Source organism: Rousettus aegyptiacus, unplaced genomic scaffold (genome assembly GCF_014176215.1).
Source record: "Rousettus aegyptiacus isolate mRouAeg1 unplaced genomic scaffold, mRouAeg1.p scaffold_m13_p_12, whole genome shotgun sequence".
Classification (NCBI taxonomy): domain Eukaryota; kingdom Metazoa; phylum Chordata; class Mammalia; order Chiroptera; family Pteropodidae; genus Rousettus; species Rousettus aegyptiacus.
The window spans coordinates 22,949,663-22,966,831 of record NW_023416287.1 but is presented as its reverse complement, the minus strand read 5'-3'; the positions used below and the strand labels follow the sequence as shown (position 1 = coordinate 22,966,831).

The 17,169-nt window shown below is 52.2% G+C and overlaps 2 protein-coding genes across 2 annotated transcripts; one reads left to right on the top strand and one right to left on the bottom strand.

The window, feature by feature from the left end:
- Positions 1–9,251: 9,251 nt before the first annotated feature.
- Positions 9,252–11,167, top strand: LOC107514976 (arginine vasopressin). Its single transcript, XM_016153259.2, has 3 exons — positions 9,252–9,379; positions 10,624–10,825; positions 10,946–11,167. Exons 1-3 carry the CDS (start codon positions 9,260–9,262, stop codon positions 11,113–11,115), a joined length of 492 nt encoding a protein of 163 aa, XP_016008745.1. The 5' UTR covers positions 9,252–9,259; the 3' UTR covers positions 11,116–11,167.
- Positions 11,168–16,039: 4,872 nt separating this feature from the next.
- On the bottom strand, positions 16,040–16,966 carry OXT (oxytocin/neurophysin I prepropeptide). The gene is made up of 3 exons (XM_016153389.2): positions 16,817–16,966; positions 16,313–16,514; positions 16,040–16,184 (listed from the first exon to the last, which is right to left on the bottom strand). The coding sequence occupies exons 1-3, from the start codon at positions 16,934–16,936 to the stop codon at positions 16,129–16,131; spliced, it is 378 nt and encodes a 125-aa protein (XP_016008875.1). The 5' UTR covers positions 16,937–16,966; the 3' UTR covers positions 16,040–16,128.
- Positions 16,967–17,169: the final 203 nt, after the last annotated feature.

The following is a 17,169-nucleotide window of genomic DNA, read 5'->3' as shown; positions in this document are numbered from 1 at the left end:
GTGTGGTCTTGGGCAGGCTTCGGCCAAGGGCACTCGGTGCTATGATCCTATCAGAAGTGGCTGCCATTAGTGATCCCAGCTGTGTGACGAGTGTGGCTGGAGGAGATCCAGTTTGAAAGGGAAACTGGGTGTTGAGAAACAATAACCAAATGTGCCCTGTGCGGTCCCCGTGGCAGGGGGGATGGCATGAGGGATGGACAGAATGGAGAGTGGTCCCAGGAAGATGTCAAGAAACAGGCAAGAGCAGGGAGGAAGGGGAGCTGCTGACACTCTCTAAACCTGTAAGGAGAGCTGGGTGTGAACAGAGGTAGAGAATCAGTTGGGGAGACAGAGACACAGGCTGCCCCCACCCACCCGCCACACACACACACACAATTGCTGATACCTTCCCCTTGGGCCCAGGGCCTAGACATCAACTGTGACTCAGCTGATTTGAAATGCACCCCCATGGCTCATTAATTAGGAAGCCTGTAATTAGCCTGTCTCAGAAACCAGGATCCTCCAGAGAGAGCCCCTCTCACCTGCCTTCCTCTCTCCCTCACTCAAAGGATGAGATCAGGCTGGGGGGGATCCGGCCTCTGGGAATGAGGAGGGGCCAGGAGCACGAACACAAGGGGAAATGAGATGCCGGGGCACGCGCCCGTGCATGAGGTGGCCTTGGTAGATTGACCTTCTATAATGAGATGACGGAAATGACGGTAAGCGCCTCCAACCCTGAAAGTTTCCTCATTTAAGAACCCCAGGGGCAGGAGGGAGCACAGCCTGCCTGTGCCTGCTTGAGTTTGGTCTGAATAATGCCATGTGGTTCGGTCTTGGAGTGAACTGGAGCAAAAGAAACACAGATTCAGCAACATGCCATTTCGCACTGCGATGTCACTCAGCAACGCTTCTTAAAATTCTTCTTTGGCCCTCACATTCACCTCCCACACAACTTTTCTGCAGCTCTCCCATACCTCTTTGTAACATTCCTTAGAAAAATCTATCAAACTTTAGTCTTCATCCTTTCCTCACTCACCACTGTGACTATTTTAAATGATTGTGCCAATTATTTGACACTCCTTCCATCCAAAGTGTCACTCTGTTCCTTCTCTTGACCCTGGATGGGCTTGTGGTAGCTTAGACACATCCAGTGTGACAAGAGTAACCTTAAAGGATTTCTAAGACTCCTATAAAGTCCTACATCACTTCTGACTCATTTGTTGACTCTCTCTTGAAGCCTTGAACCACCACGCAGGAAGTCCAACTATCCCTAGGCCACCAAGCTGTGAAAAGCCACACAGGCCACAGTAGGCAGGAGCTCCAAGCAGCAATCCCAGCTGAGCCCAGCCTTTGGGTCATCCCAGACCAGGTGCCCAGGAATGTGAATGAGAAGTCTCCAGATGATTCCAGTTCCCAGACATTCACTATTTCCAGTGGAGGCCCCAGACGTTGTGGAGCAGAAAAAAGGTGTCCTTGCTGTGCCCTATTTGGGCGCCTGACCTTCGGAATCCACGAACATAATAAAATGTTTTGAGCTCTGCATTTTGGGGTGGTTTGTGACACCACAGTAATAACTAGACCAATCACAAAATCCTAGACAATTGCTGCTACTGGGAGAGTTAGATGGAGAATCCGGGAAGGCAAAGTCAGAATCCTTAGAGAGAGGCAGGGCAAGTCAGAAAATGCTCTTATGCTAATACTTCATATCCTGACAAATGTCTAACTACAGGCAGTCAGCACGGATGGAGAAACAGGCTCATTGGGTGTGGCCAGCACACTACCTTGGTCATTTATTAAAGAGCAAACGTGGGGCCCATTACAGGTCCTGGGGACACTTTGATTAAAAGAACTCTGTCTAGTTGGCCAAAGAGACAGGGAATACAGCATTTCTAGGGTACCACACCAACCTTCAGGAGATCAGTTCTAAGGTTAGTGGTAGGGACAGGAAAGATGAGACTCTGGTTCTGATTTCAGAAAAATATCATAGTGGATTTTTGGGGGGAGGGGTTAGTTCTACAGCATCCATTGCCCCTTCCCTATACTATCACCCTGGTTTTCTTTCTCCACTGGCTACAGTCTGAGAGAGCTTTAGTCAAATGCGTAAGCTAAGCCACATAGTCACCTTTCCTTGGCATGGGAATCTTAGAGGGACAAGGCTAACAGCACTTGAAGCCATCCCTAGAATGGATGCTGTCGATGCTGTGTCCATCTTGCCCCAGATGCCGTGGGTGTTATTGCTAATGGCTATGGCTAGCCTGTCTCCAGAGACTTGCCCTCAGCCTGTGGGAGCCACCTCACCAAGAAGATGCCTGGAGGTTCCCTCTCCCCAACCTTCTTGACCAATAACAGTAATATACAAATATTTTAAAAATCCACCCTCTTTGCCTTCCAGGAGGGCAACATAGTGGTGCCCCTCGCACTCTTGAGCTCTGTGGAGTCAGGCTGAGGCTAGACTCCAGCTGAAACCCCATCTTTGCCTGGCTTCTTCCCCTGCTCATCCAGCTTCCCTCCCTCCTGACCGTTCTCCTTTGCAAAGCACAGCTACAGGAATCTGCGTCTCAGGAGCTGCTTCTGGGCGACCTGACACATCCATTTCATCAGACTTCCTGGGCTCCTGTGTCATGGCCTCCAGAACCACAGTCTCCAAGCCTGGTTCTCTAGCCTTCCCCTGAATTGTGAGCCCTCGATTGCCTTCTAGTAAATTCCTTCTGCTCCAAATTTCCCAAACTTGATATAGAATACAGAACCAGGGACAGAGAGAGAGCTGGCAACAAACTCTCAAGAACATGAGGAGCGTGTAGGATTGCCCAGGAAGAGCCAGAGGCAGTGGAACTATGTTCATTACCTGGTTTGGACCCCGTGTCCTATGGCAGGTGGGAGTGCAGCAGTTGAGTCGTTGGAGCCATGTGCTTATCAAGCACACGGTTCTGGCAGACTCAAGGACCCGTAATGCCTAATGCCCAGACAAGAGAGGCCCTGACCCCAGGGACCAGTGCTTCTATAACAATCTAATGCCTGACGATCTGAGGTGGAGCTGATGCTAGTGCCGGGGAACAGCTGCAAATACAGATAAAGCTTCGCTCACCAACCCGCCGCTCACCTCCTGCTGTGCGGCCCTGGTCCTAACAGTCCATGCACCAGTACCGGTGGACAGGGGAGGCAGTGTGTGAAGTGCACAAGCAGAGCCTAAACCTGCAGCCTGGAGTGTCCACATATGTGCACGTCCGTGGGGATGGGGGACAGAACGAAGCTGTAGGGAGAAGCCAGCTCCCCCAAGCTGCCAACTCCTGCTACAGAACTCCAAAGAGCATGAGAATTCCAAACTTGAACCTGAGCTTCAGGTCATCATAAACATTTATTTGACAAAGTAGGAGGAGAGAACATGTTTTAACATTTTGTTAGCTTGACTTACACCTTCTAAACATTTCGTCATATTTCACCCCAGGTCCCACACAAGGTGAGGCTGATACTTTTAACTTCCTCATTAACAGAACAGAACCCCATTTTGGCAGGGGCCTGTGAGCACAGCCAGCCCTGGTTGTGAATCTCGGCCGGCTTAACCCATGGGGCACACAGCTGGGTTCTGGGAGTGGGGTCCCTGGGCAAGTTTCTTCCCCCTGAGAAGGGAGAGGCTCAGAGGAGGCGACTCATTTTGTGGCTGCAACCTTGCCATGAGGAGAGACACTCAGACTTGCAAAAGGTGCCAGAAGGGGATAAGGAAGCGCCAGGATGACATCCACGAATCTAGAACCAGGCTCAGGATCACGAGCCTCTACCCTTGAATCCTAGTTAGTATAAATATGTCCTGCAGTTTAGTCACTGTTAGCTGATTTTGATTAGAGCGGTGAAGAGCACTGACTCAAGCCTGACTTTAAATCCCAGGTCTGCTGTTTATTACCTATGTGACCTTGGGCAAGTTATTCCACCTCTTTGTCCCCGAGTTTCTCATCTGCAAATGAGGATTAAGAAATACTTCCTTCCTCTTAAGATTTAATGCGAATTTCAAGGAGGAAGTCTATGCAAATGTCTGTACAATGTTGGCACCTCTCAGTGCAATGGAAGTTTTTGCTGTTGCTTATGGTTTAACATGCTCTATAGCCTGTGCGTCCTGGGTTAGGTCCCTACTGCGCAGGCGCGCGCTCGGGTCTTGCTCTTTCACACCTTCGTACACACAAGCTATTTAATCTGTCAGGTGTGTTCCCCCGCCTCCCTTCTTGGGAACTTTCCACACAACCTTTGGTCCCCAAACTACAGCCACCGAACAAACACACGACAGAACCTTCCCTGCGCTGTGGCCCGGCGCTCCGGGTGAGGGGGTGGCCCTCAGGCCCAGGTAGAGTTCACCGGAGCTCACAGCGCCCTGAGTCCGCCTGGCACCCGCGACCCCGGCCCCAAGCCGCGCGGCCGCCGTGTGTGTCTGTTTCTCTGACTGGAGCTTGGCCTCCTGATGATGGCGAGGCTGACAGCACCAAGAGATGGGGGCGCCGCGCTCCAGGCCCTTAGCAGTCGGGCACACACAGCTCATGGCCACTGGCCCAGTCTCAGCACCGCAGGTGAGGAGCACGTGCCCAGGACTCAGTCTTCCGGGTCCCCACGAAGCTTCCAATCTCTCCTGACTTTCTCTTCTGTTCCCCAAAACCACCGGCATTTCTGGTCCCTTTGTCAGATTGCTTCGTGAGGGAAGAGGATGTGGCCATCCCCTGGCTCCTCCCCAGCTCAGCAAAGGGGGCAGTATTTGTCACCCCCTGGGCAGCCCGCCCCTGGTCTCCAGGGGTACACCAGGCCAAACTCCGCAGACGCGGAGCTACAGCTCAGAGTCCCCAGCCTGAACCCATCCATACTGATGCTGTACAGCTTTTAATATAGAAATGTGTCTGTCAAAAATATATTTTTACAGTTTATTTTGCTTGTTATTTGTTATTTTTGCAAGTAGAATTTTCGTAAGGTCTGTTCATTTCTGATTTCTTTTAAGCTTGGTGTAACCCCCTCTAGAAGTCTGATATTCACGTTTAGCTCCCCCTGTTTGATTAAGGAGTGCCTTTTTTTTTCTTTCTTAATTCTGGTGTCGATCCATTTCAGTTCCATACCTGTCTCCCTAAGGCCCAGCATAGTTCTCAAGTTCATTATCCCTGCTCAGTGCACCCTCTTTGATTCAATTCTGTAAGCAATTCTGGGGCTCTAACAACTTTTGCTCACTTTTGTTCACCTCTTCATAGCTGATAGGACATTTGTGTGTCCACATTGCTGAGGGTCCTTGAGTCAGACCAATGAAAAACAGGTGAGACGGGAAGCTATACTTGCGGCTTGCAGTAGAGTCCATTTGAAAATGAGAACCAGCCCCGCTTCCCACAGGTAGCAGGGATGTCACATAGTACAGACACTGATTTGCATCTGAGAAAAGGCGAATTAAGAAACAGGAGTGGGGGGACTCGGGCAGTTAACTGTTACCTGTTCTCAGAAAAGAGGGTCTAAGGGTAAGAAAGTAGTTTAAAGAACGTTCTGAGATTTGGGGTTTAATCTGGAGGCTTGCAACTCTTGTTATGTAAAGATTTCTGAACATCTTAACCCTTTATAGCGCCTTCATCTGATTCCCTTATGACCTCAGTGAGATAGGAAGTGGGGTTAAGTAAATCAAGCAAGTAACCTTAGGAAAAGGGGTGACTCGCTCAAGATCACACAGTAACTTCTAGAGAGCTAAAGCTGGTACCCAGGGCTTCCCTCCCTCCCTCCTTTCTTTCCAAAATTATCGAAAATCCACTGTGTGGCAAGCACTGTATCAGGGGTGGGGCCACAGTATCGCACAGAAAAATGGAGTCCTTTCTGCCATTAGGGCTTTCATTCTCGAGGGAGTGTACACACACACAAAAAAAGATAAACAGACAAATAAACAGACCGCAAGTGGTAGTAGGTGCTATTAAACCCCTCGATATAGACCCAAGTTTGAAAATAATTGAGGTGGAGTGGTCAGGAAAGGCTCCTCTTAGGAGATGACATTTAAGCAGCCAGATGAATCTCGGAAAGGGGTTAAGGTAGGAGAGCCTTCTAGGAAAAGGAAACAGCAGATTCTGAGAGCAGGGGTGGAAAGCAGCAGATAGATTTGAGATATATTTTATAGGTAGGACTAACAAAGAGTGAGGGAAGGACTGGGTTGAGTCTCAAGTTCTGGGAGGAGCAACTGGCTGGATGGTGGCATGATTGCAAAGTTGGGGAGCCCAGGGAGTGAGCAGGGGAGCAGCTAAGAATCAGGAGTTGGGTTTAAGGATGTTAGGTTCGAGGGGCCTATATTTGAATATCCAAGGGAGGTGTCATTAGGCAGTTGTAACTACATGTTTAACATTTGGAGCAGAGGTCCAGGATGGAGCTACAAATGTGGAAATTATTAGTTTGTAGAAAGTATAGAAAATCATGGGGTTAGAAGTGATTACTTAGGAAGAGGAGACAAGAAGGGACCGAGGACTGAGTCCTGGGACGCTCTAACATTTAGAAGTCAAGGTCAAAGAGGAAGAGGCAGAAAAAAAGGCTGAGAAAGAACATCCAGTGGGTGGAAGAAAAACCAGGAGAGTGTGGTATTGAGGAGAGGAGCCAAATAAAACATATTTTTAAAAGGACAAGTGCTCAACCATGTTGAATGCTGCTAGGGGATTATGTGAAATGAGAACATAGACATGACCACTGATCGGCAATATGGAGGTAATTTATGATCTTGATAACAGGAGTTCAGTGGACTGGTTTGGGCAGAAGCTTGAGTGGAGGGAGATGAAAAGTAAATGTTACTTCTGGTTAAAAATGGCAGATGGACCACAATGAAAAACCACAGCAATCAGTAACTCCAGGGAACACAACAGGTTGTTTAGTGATGGAAAGACCATCATAATAAACCACGTGGCTTAGTTCAGAGGGCTTATTTGCAATCTAATTCATAAGGCTGATCTAACCACTGTGACATCATTATATCAAGAAAAATGATAGGTGGGCGGGGATGTGTGAGGGAGAAACTAGAAAGAACTAAATCCTTTTAAAGTAATGTGTGAATCAAGATACTGAACTAAGGTGTAGGATACGTAAGAAAGGAGAAGGTACGAAAAAGTAATTTTAGAAATGGAACATGTAAAGGAAGTATAGAAGGGGTGTGAGCTATTGGAGGGTTCGAGTGACATGTGAGGTGATATATTTACAGCACAGCCAGTCAGCACAATAATGAGATGTTTTTCAGTCTGTGCAGGTTCCAAGAAGGTTATATTGGGAGTAGCAGGCTCTTTGGCGTCTGTGTGGAGGTGGGGTTTGGGGTCTTCAAGGGTCCCTGGTGTGGGAGGCAAGTCTTCAAGGGTCCCTGGTGTGGGAGGCAAGTCTTAGAATGATGATCCTGGAAGACACGGCTGGTCAGGACACAGGTGTCCTGCCTGGTCTGTCCTGAGGCCTAAGTCTTTTAGTGAGTGTAGTCTATCTGTAGACAGTAACTTGAACCTGAAGTGCAGGGAGGTCAGGTGCTGGGCCAAGGCCGCACGGCTAGCCTAAGCCAGACCTCTGTCCTCCCCTCTCAGCCTGTCTTCCCACCCACAGTCTCAGGAGGGCAACGACTCAGACCAAGATTCTTTCCAGGTCATGAATGGAATGAGATATTCCTCCTCATTAACCCAGGAAGATACTCTCTGGAAAAATCTCTTCAGCTCTTAGTAAGAATAATGGCATTAATAATACAATACTACTTGTAATTAACTTTACACTTGTACAGGGAATTTTCTAAAGCTCTTTTATATTGCATGATTCCAGTCTTCACAATGGTCCTGTGATGTGGGTGCTAGTATCTACCCTGATTCACACTGAAGGAAAGTGAGCACAGAGAGGACAAGTGATCCGCCCAAGTCATGATGTTTCCAGCAACAGCGGCCAGATTCCAACAGGCCATTGGGCTCCAGTGTTCTCACAGTTCTGAGCGTTGGAGGCCCCCTCCCTAGGACGCTGGACTCCTCACAGCACTTGGTGAGAAGGAGGCGGCCCTGTCTCCCAGAGCTTTCTTACAGAACCTTGGAGGAGGCCAAGAGCTTGGGAGCTGAGAGAGCTGAGGACTAAGAGGTGGGGTGGCTAGCCTAGGTCTGATGACCAGAGGGGTGCTCCAGTGGCCTGAGGGGAAGAAGGCCCCTTCAACCCACCAGGCTGGGGTCATGAATCAAAGGCTACTTTCTCAAGCTGGGCCCATTTGGCTGTGGCTCTTCCCCTCCCCCAGATCCAGAGCCCCTGTGACTCTACCCGCACTTTAGGCCTGAAATAATACCTGCCCTGGTCCCCACAAACTAGATATTGGTGGGGATAAGATTGAGCCGGCTGGCTGTCAGGTTTGATGAGGCTCTTCCCAGTCATACCTTTGAACCTCACTGGGTCTGGATTTCTCATTTTCCCTATAGAAACTTCCCTACCCTCATGTTTCTGCCTTAGAGAGGAATAATGGGGACATGCCGAGAAGCTGTCCCTAAGGGCCCCAGTCTCTGAGTCCCTGGGCACTGCTCTGGGTGTGTGTACGGGATGGGAGCATCCCCAGCTTTCCCCAGGAGCCTGCCTCACCTACCCTGTGAGAATGGCCCTGATTCCGTTTCGGGCCCTTGCCCCCCTGGCTGTGGCTGCCTGGTCCATGGGTCGGCAGGCAGCAATTCCTTTTCATGGTGACGCCAGTACAAAGCTCCCTGTCCACACCAACTTGGGTGTGTGCTGCTCTCGGTCACTTGTCTTCTCACAGGGCCAACACTCCTGATGGGATCCCACACTCCTGACAGGCCCCCTCCCAACAACTCCTGGGCTGGTCTGGACTCTGCTCCTTACACACCAGCCTCTCAGGTCTCCCAGACCCCTTCTCAGGGGGCTGTGTTGAAAGATGGGGCCCGTGGACCCCCAGCCTTTTCTGGGCAGCCAGAAAGTGTGGAGACAGTCTCTAGGTGACCCCTGCCTGTCCCTCTCCCTGGGTCCTGAGAGCCACAATCTCATCACAGTCACGGCAGCTCCTGTCACACTGTGGCCACATTACTACCAATGACAGCAGTGAGGCTGGCACTCCTCCCCCATCATCCCCTGCACAGTCAGGTCCACGTGCGTGTGTCCCCAGGCGCCTGAATCACTGCTGACGGCTTGGGACCTGGTGGCCCGGGGGGCTCCTGGGGAGTCACTGGGGAGAGGGGGCGGTGGCCACATTGCCTCAGAGGGAACACCTGCAGACATAAATAGGCAGCCACCCAGGCAGCACAGCACAGCCCACAGAGCAGCACCTCGCGCTGTGCCCACCTCCGCCAGGATGCCCAACGCCATGCTGCCCGCCTGCTTCCTCAGCCTGCTGGCCTTCACTGCTGCTTGCTACTTCCAGAACTGCCCGAGGGGCGGCAAGAGGGCCATGTCTGACCTGGAGCTGAGACAGGTATGACCATGGCCCATTTCAGGGCTGCCGCGAAGAGGCAGAGCCCCAGGGCTGGCACCACAGTGCAGGGGCTGGGAAAGAGGGAAGCTGCGGAACAAGCAGGCTTTAGGGCATGCGCAGAAGAAGACGGGAGGCTTGGTGCGGCCGGGCAGAAGGGACCAGGCTAGGATGGGCTGCAGGGCTTCCTGGACACTGTCCCCATCCAGACAAGAGATGCAGGAAAGAGAAGTTTCCCAGTAACAGGGCTTGGGGCTGGGTCAGGGAGAACTAGGCAGTAAGGCCTCCTCTGTGCCCACGGGGGACTCTCAGCCAGCACTGGCTGGAGCAACAGAAACCCTGTCCTATCCAATACTAGAGGCCTCCCCCATCTATCCCCCAGCCTCGCCTAGCCGCAGGTCCCCACCCTGGCCCCCACACAGACGGTGGCCATTGCTCTGAGCTTGCCTGAGTGGGAGGTTCCACCCTAGCACCCTGTAAGGAAGTTCTGCTGGGTACCTAGCTCAATTCTCTCAGGTTGCATATCCAGTGAATTCCCTTTTATTCCATTCAACAGAGCTGAAAGAAATCCAGTCACCATGTTCAATTCCAATACTGCCCAGGCCACAGGTGGTTCAATTTTGAACTGTTGAACAAAAAAGTGTGGGTCGGTGGGCAGATTTCTGACTCCCCTCCCCACTGCTTGGAGGCGTCAGTCGCCTAGGTGCCTTATGCCCTCCTTAGGCCTCTGGCTCCAGCCACCCTCTTGGTTAGTTCATAGGCAGGTGAGCAGAGGCCCCCCAGCTTACGGGGTTGGGTGGGGCAGGGCAAGGCCAGAGAGGGGACAGGAAATGGTAGGACTGGACTGGATGTCTTTGGGGAAACAAGGCAGAGGTGGTGGTGGAGGTCGGGCTTGATTAATGGGGGCAGGAGAGAAAGATCTGCATTAGGGAGAAGGTAGTAGGGCAGCTGAGAGAGGGGTACACAACCCTGAGGCTCCAGAGGTGACGAGGAAGGTCCTTCCCGGCCTTGTAGCCCAAGGGAGACCCCTCCCTCAACGAGCCGTCTCTGAGAGCCAGTCCTCCATCTCCTGAAAACCAAGGGAGGTTAGTAGATGTTGGCTCCCCTTCTTTGACCCCTTTGGGGCTAAAGCAGCACCGGAGCGATCCCCAACCTCCCGAGCTCTCCTGCCCGCCCTGCCGCCCAGAGAGGCCCTGAGCTCCCAGCCCTGGCTCAGCCGCCCGGCTCACCCCCTGCCGCCCCGCCAGTGCCTCCCGTGCGGCCCCGGGGGCAAAGGACGCTGCTTCGGGCCCAGCATCTGCTGCGGGGACGAGCTGGGCTGCTTCGTGGGCACAGCCGAGGCGCTGCGCTGCCAGGAGGAGAACTACCTGCCGTCGCCCTGCCAGTCCGGCCAGAAGCCGTGCGGGAGCGGAGGCCGCTGCGCCGCCGCCGGCATCTGCTGCAACGACGGTGCGTGGCCCCGGGCCGGGGCCGGGGGCGGGTGGGGCTGGCGTCGGAGTCGGGCGGCGGTGGCCCTGGGGGCCGGTCCGGATCTGGTCCGCCCGCGCGCTCAGCCCCTGCTCTCTGCAGAGAGCTGCGTGACGGAGCCCGAGTGCCGGGAGGGCGCCGGCTCCCACCGCCGCGCCCGCGCCAGCGACCGGAGCAACGCGACCCAGCTGGACGGCCAGACCGAAGCCCTGCTGCTGCGCCTGGTGCAGCTGGCCGGGGCGCCCGAGCCCGCCGCGCCCGGCGTCTACTGAGCCCCGCCCCGCCCCGCGCTCGCAGCGCGAAAAATAAACCTTTTAAAATGCATGGCTTGGTGTCTGTCTCCGTCTCTGGGAGTGGGGAGGGAGAAGACGCGAGGGTGAGCCTCGGATCCCACTCCCTACTCCACTCTCTGCAACACAAACACGCCTGCCTAACCAGTTCTGGGACCGACGTCGTGGACAGAGCCACCCAAGGGAAAAGACAAAAGCCCGTAAGGAAAGCAATCTTGGGTCAGCAGAGTTGTCGGTAGAACTAGGAAAAGGCGACCTGGGGGCAGGTGAGCCGAAGGGCCAGGGCCAAGAGTGACCCTGCAGGGCCTGGGTTAGAGGTTTTCCGGCAAAGGGGGTGGGGAGACAGACATTGCGAGGGACAGAAGACAGAGAGAATGGCAGGAAGGACAAGCCAAGGAGTGACCAGGAGTTCCTCTCACAATTTACATCCCGAGAGACTGAGGGACAAACAGTTTCAGGGACTTACCCAGGTCTCCAGATTCCCTACCAATGTCTATTTCATCCAAGGCTGTGACTTGCGGGCAGAGAAGGGGGCAGCATCACCCCAGACCCAGCAGAGAGAGCCACGTGCTGTTGTCTGTCCAGCCGGCCAAGCCAGCCAAGCCACCTATGAGAAAGGAAGCTCACTGAGACCCTGGCTACATCCCCACCCCCTCCCCCCAATACATCCCGCAAAACACATCATACTTAGATAGACAAGAAAATCATTGTTAGGGACATGCCAGGTGATGCTTGACCACCGTCACAGATATGGACCCTGAGATACACATTCAGAACCACAGATACGCCCAGAGAAACAGACAACAGGCTCAGCAATAGACTGGCACATGTACACACACACACACACACACACACGCGCGCGCGCGCTCCCAACACAAGGACCTTCCACCCTTTGGCACATGTCACTTTAGGGCAAAGATGTTTGCTAGCATTTGGCCAATGCTCTTCTCTGTCCCTCTGTCCTTCTTTGTCCCCTCTATGCCATATGCCCTGTTATCCCCTTTACTCCCCCTCCTTCACTGCCCCCCAGCTCCTTGGCCCTCTTTTGCTTCTCTCCTTGTTCCCTTACACCCCTCACGTGTCTCTTCTGCCCCTCTGTTACTTCCCATTCTTCTCTCTGCCCCATCTGTTCTCTGCATCATCTCCTTGGGATGTCTTGCTCCAGGTCTTGGGGCCACAAGAAGCTGCATCTCCTCCTGAATCTTCCACTGACTTGGAGGCCAGGACGAAGCTAAGATGGAGAGAAGTCAGTCTGAGCCCTGACACCAATATCCTGCCTTGGGCCAGAGCCTCATGACAGCTTCAGCCAAGCCTGGCTGGGGTCCAGGCTCCAAGCCAAGGTCAGGCTCTCTCAGAGCTCACTTTACTCTCACCCATGACCTGGCTCAGTAGTGGGTGAGGGGGTCAGGAGGGCTTCTGACCCTAATTAGCATAGGCTGAGGGAGTCTCTCTCATTATCAATGTCCTCTGTCTTTTGTGGTCTTTTCTATGGCCCCGAGCTCTCAAAATCCCTGTCCTTCATGGTCTCCAGAGCTAATACAGTGTGACATAAAAATAAATCGCAACAATAAATATTCAGGGATGTAGTCGATGTTTCTAGTTTTCAGAATGGAATGCTCGACGTAAAGCTTCACACAGCTGTGCAGAGCTCACCTCTGATGTTGCCCACAGTCCTCTGGGGTGCGCGCGTAGGCATTTTCATATTACAAATTAGTGTTGTTTCATAATCCATATATGCTAATTAGCACCATCTTAATTTTATTTATTTTTTTGCACCATTTTTAACAAAGTGAATTTGGAGCATCTTTAGATATTAGAACATTTACCTCTACCACAATATTTTTGTTTTTTAGCTTTTATTGTGAGAAATTTTAAATATACCAAAAAGTAGAGCCAATAGACAAGACCCTTCAGGTAACCAGCCCCTCTTGACTTTCACAATTATCAGTATGGGGTGACTTGTTTCATCTCTACCCCAACTGTCTCTTGCCATCCCCAAATTACATTGAGGTCAATATCACCATTGTACCATTTTATTTTTAAACATTCCAGTATGTATCTCAAAAGATATGAACTCTTCTTAAAAACATGACCACGGGGTGTTATTACACACATGCAAACCCAAAACCAAAACTCAACAATATATCAATACAGGCACACCTCAGAGATATTGTGGGTTTGGTTCCAGACCACCGCAATAAAGTGAATACGGCAATAAAGTGATTTGTAATCTTTTTGCTGGTGGAGGGTCTGGTAACTCAGTAAACCATTTGTATCATCAAATGTTCAGGCACTATTCAAATTTCCCCAAGTGTTCCATGAATACATTCTTTGCAATTCATTGCTATCTAAGTTTGTTTTTATTCTTTAAAGCACAAAAATCAATCTCCATGACCCTTCTACCCTCTTATTTTCCTAAACTTACAGCAAATGACTTCCAATTTTTTTATTGTATCCATTATAAGCAAGTATAATCAGATGATTTTATTGTGTGAATTGTATGTCACCTTGAGTCACCTCGCCTCTTTAGTTACATATTAAAATAATATTATTTGGGGGAAGGGGAAGGGAGAGGTAGACACAGTAAAAGTGGTCAAATAAGTGGTGATGGAAAGAAATTTGTGGGAAGTGAACACATTATGTAAATATATATACATTCCTTATTGTTAAAATGTACAGTTGAAACTTATCAGATTTTGTTAACCAATGTCACCATAAAAAATAAATACATTTAAAAAATAAAATAAAATAAATAAAATATTATTTCATAATACGCTACTTTCCTTTTCTCTATATTACTGCCAAGACTAGTTACGTATTTTTTGAAAATGTGTGCAAATAGTCATATTATCTAGGAATTTCATCTCTGGGTAATAAAGTGAGTTCACAAAGTACTAGTTGCACAAAGGGGGAGTTGGGAACCCCCACCTTGGGAAGCCCAAGACACTTTGGAGATTTGAAGAAGTCATTCCTACAAGGACTAGAGGCCGTGGACTGAGCCAGGAAGAGGAGTGGAGAAAGAAAGCAAGCTCGCCTCTGCACTGGTCAGTCTGGCCACTGAACATCTTCACTTGGCATGCATGTCCTCAGCAAATCTGCCTACTCATCACGGGACCCAGTTTTGATGCCACCTCTGGGACATCCCCAGAAAAAGACGTATTAATCTGGGGCTGGAAAAGAAAATACTGCTGGCTTTGGATCCTAGAGAAAGAATGAGACAGTGGGTGGGTGTCCAAGGGGGTGAGGGGACCCTGAACTTAGTCCAAAGGTAGAGAAAGCTGGACTGACACTCCTCGGCTGTGTCAGTCACTGCAGTGTGGAAGGTGCACAGGGCACTCGGGGAGAGACCAGACTTGCTGCTGATGTGGCAGGTGGACGCTCAAAGCTTGGAAAACCATAAATCCATAACCACATGTCTCTCTAGTGCGGTTTCTGAGGGACCACAGAACTTCTACTACTTTTCTGTGATATACATACTCATTTATGTATATCACATAGTTCTCCATGCCCTATTTGAACAGGACTCTACTTTGAGTTGTCTCTGGTTTCTTTCCCTGACTAACCCCTCCCAATGCTGGAAAATTCTGTTACTGGAACGACCCCCCAGATGTGGGGTCAGAGGAGAGACTCACTCTCACAGCCTCTGCAAGAATTCCAGTCTAGGTTGCTATTGGCCACTGGGGCTTTCGAAAGCCTCATCTCTCTTTTCTTTATACCTCTTAGTAATAATGATCTTTTCCCCCCTATTTTAAAAAATTTTTTATTTAAATGTAATATACATACAAAAGTGAACAATCACATGTGTACAGTTTGATGAATTTTCATAAATTAGACACACCCGTTTTACCAGCTCCCAGGCCAAAAAACCAGAATATGGCCAGCGCTCCAGAAGCCCCCTAAACCCTTTCCCATTACTGCCCCACCCAAGACCTCTCGCACCATTGCTTAGCTTTGCCTGTTTTTGAAATTTATGTAAAGAAATCTTACAGTCCTTTTTCATATATTTTTCCCCTCTCCACTCTGTGAGATCAATATACTGTTGGGTTTGGGGCAGGGGGGCTCTGCAGTCTTCTAGTGTGTGAAAGCCATAGAAATGACATTTTTTCTCACTAACAGACAACCATGTGTCTTGTTTTATTTGGACTGGGAGCTTGGGCACAGACCTCCTGGAATTGCTGGCCCCACAGCATGTGGGTAAGTGAATGGGGTGTGTTCTGGGGGAGGGGGTTTAGGTTTTTATTGATTCCTAAAAGAGTTTTTGGTCCAGGAATACATAGAAGAGAAGTAGGCTGGAAGATTCTCTCTGTTGGCATTCTTTGCTTTTGGGGTTATTTCTGTGGCTAGGGTTCTTAGGAACCTGTCCGCCTGTAGGATCCCCAGCTCAGCCACCTCTTCTGGCAGGGAATCCTTGGGAACACGAAGGCCTTTCAGCTGCAGAGGGGAAGGTGTCCTCAGCCCCAGCCCTCAAGTGTGACTCAAGCCTCCTTCCAGACATCAGGGTCATTCACGGTCCACCAACTGCCTCCCCTTCCTCTGGCCTGTTAGGCCCTTTTCTGTGCTGACCTCACCCTGTAGTTTGGACTTTTGAAAGCTCCTCTCAAGTCCAGCCTGCCGTAGGCCCCCAGCTCTGTTTGGAGTGGGAAGCTAGGGTCTGTTTCCATCTCCCTCTGAGCCTGCCCTGCTTGTCGTCCACCTCCTTTCTCCACGCCCCACAGGGCGGTGGTGGCGGGAACAATAGACGCCCCTCCCCTGGGACAGCAGGCGCGACTCCTTTCCCCTCCGCGGGCCCTGACTTCCAGCTCTGAGTTGCGGGGAGCTGGAGACACCCGCCCAGCCGCGCACCTTCCCCTCCAGTCTCCTCCCTCCCAATGCTGACACTGAGACGCAAGTCGAATTGGTGGGGGGGAAATCTGCTTTATTTTATTTTAAGTATTTCGGGAAGGAGCTATGGAGGGAGCAAGGGGCGCGCCCCGACGGTGTTCAGGGCCGATCCGCTCAGCGCTGGGAGAAGGAGGCCTCGGGGTCGCAGGCGGGGTCCGCGCGGCAGCCGTCTGGGAGGAGAGACGCAAGGTCAGGGGCTGCCGCGCGTCCCTGACCGGTGCCCGCGTCTCCCGGCCGGTCCCCCCGGCCCGGCCCCGGCCCCGGCCCCGGCCCCGGCCCCGGCCCCGGCCGCGCTCACCCGGGCTGCAGCAGATGCCGGCGGCGGCGCAGCGGCCTCCGCTCCCGCACGGCTTCTGGCCGGACTGGCAGGGCGACGGCAGGTAGTTCTCCTCCTGGCAGCGCAGCGCCTCGGCTGTGCCCACGAAGCAGCCCAGCTCGTCCCCGCAGCAGATGCTGGGCCCGAAGCAGCGCCCTTTGCCCCCGGGGCCGCAGGGGAGGCACTGGCGGGGCGGCAGGGGGTGAGCCCGGCGGCTGAGCCAGGGTGGAGGTTTAGGGCCCCTCTGGGTGGGAGCGCCAGCAGAGGACCGCCGGAAGTGCAAGTTCGGGGTTGCCATGGCGCTATTTTGGCCCAAAACGCTGTCAGAGGAGGGTGCCAACATCTACTAACCTCCCTTGGGTCCGGGGCCGGGCTGGGTGGCTGGAGGCCTCAGCGCAGGTCAGCGCCGGGAAGGAGCAGCGGGGCGACCCTGTGGCCCAGGTCCCTCCAACCCCAGAGCGGCCCAACGAGGGCGCGGGCACTCACCTTGCGCACATCCAGGTCCAGCGCGGCCCTCTTGCCCCCCAGGGGGCAGTTTTGGATGTAGCAAGCGGAGGTCAGCGCCAGAAGGCCGAGCAGGCAGCACGCGAGACTGGGGCCGGCCATGGTGAGGGCGCGTGGTCCTTCCTGGGTCGGTGGCTGCGGCTGGCTCTCCGCCTGGCCTTTTTATGCCCGGGGCCACGCAGTGTCTAAGAGGATCGCCGCATGTCTGGTCACAGCCCGTCGCTGCGGGTCAGGCCCTGTGCACCCGACGCGCCCCCTCATTTGCAGGGGCCGTCCAGGTCAAGGTCGCTGCATTGGATAATGAACTATGGCGAAGATGGTGCGTGACTGACTGG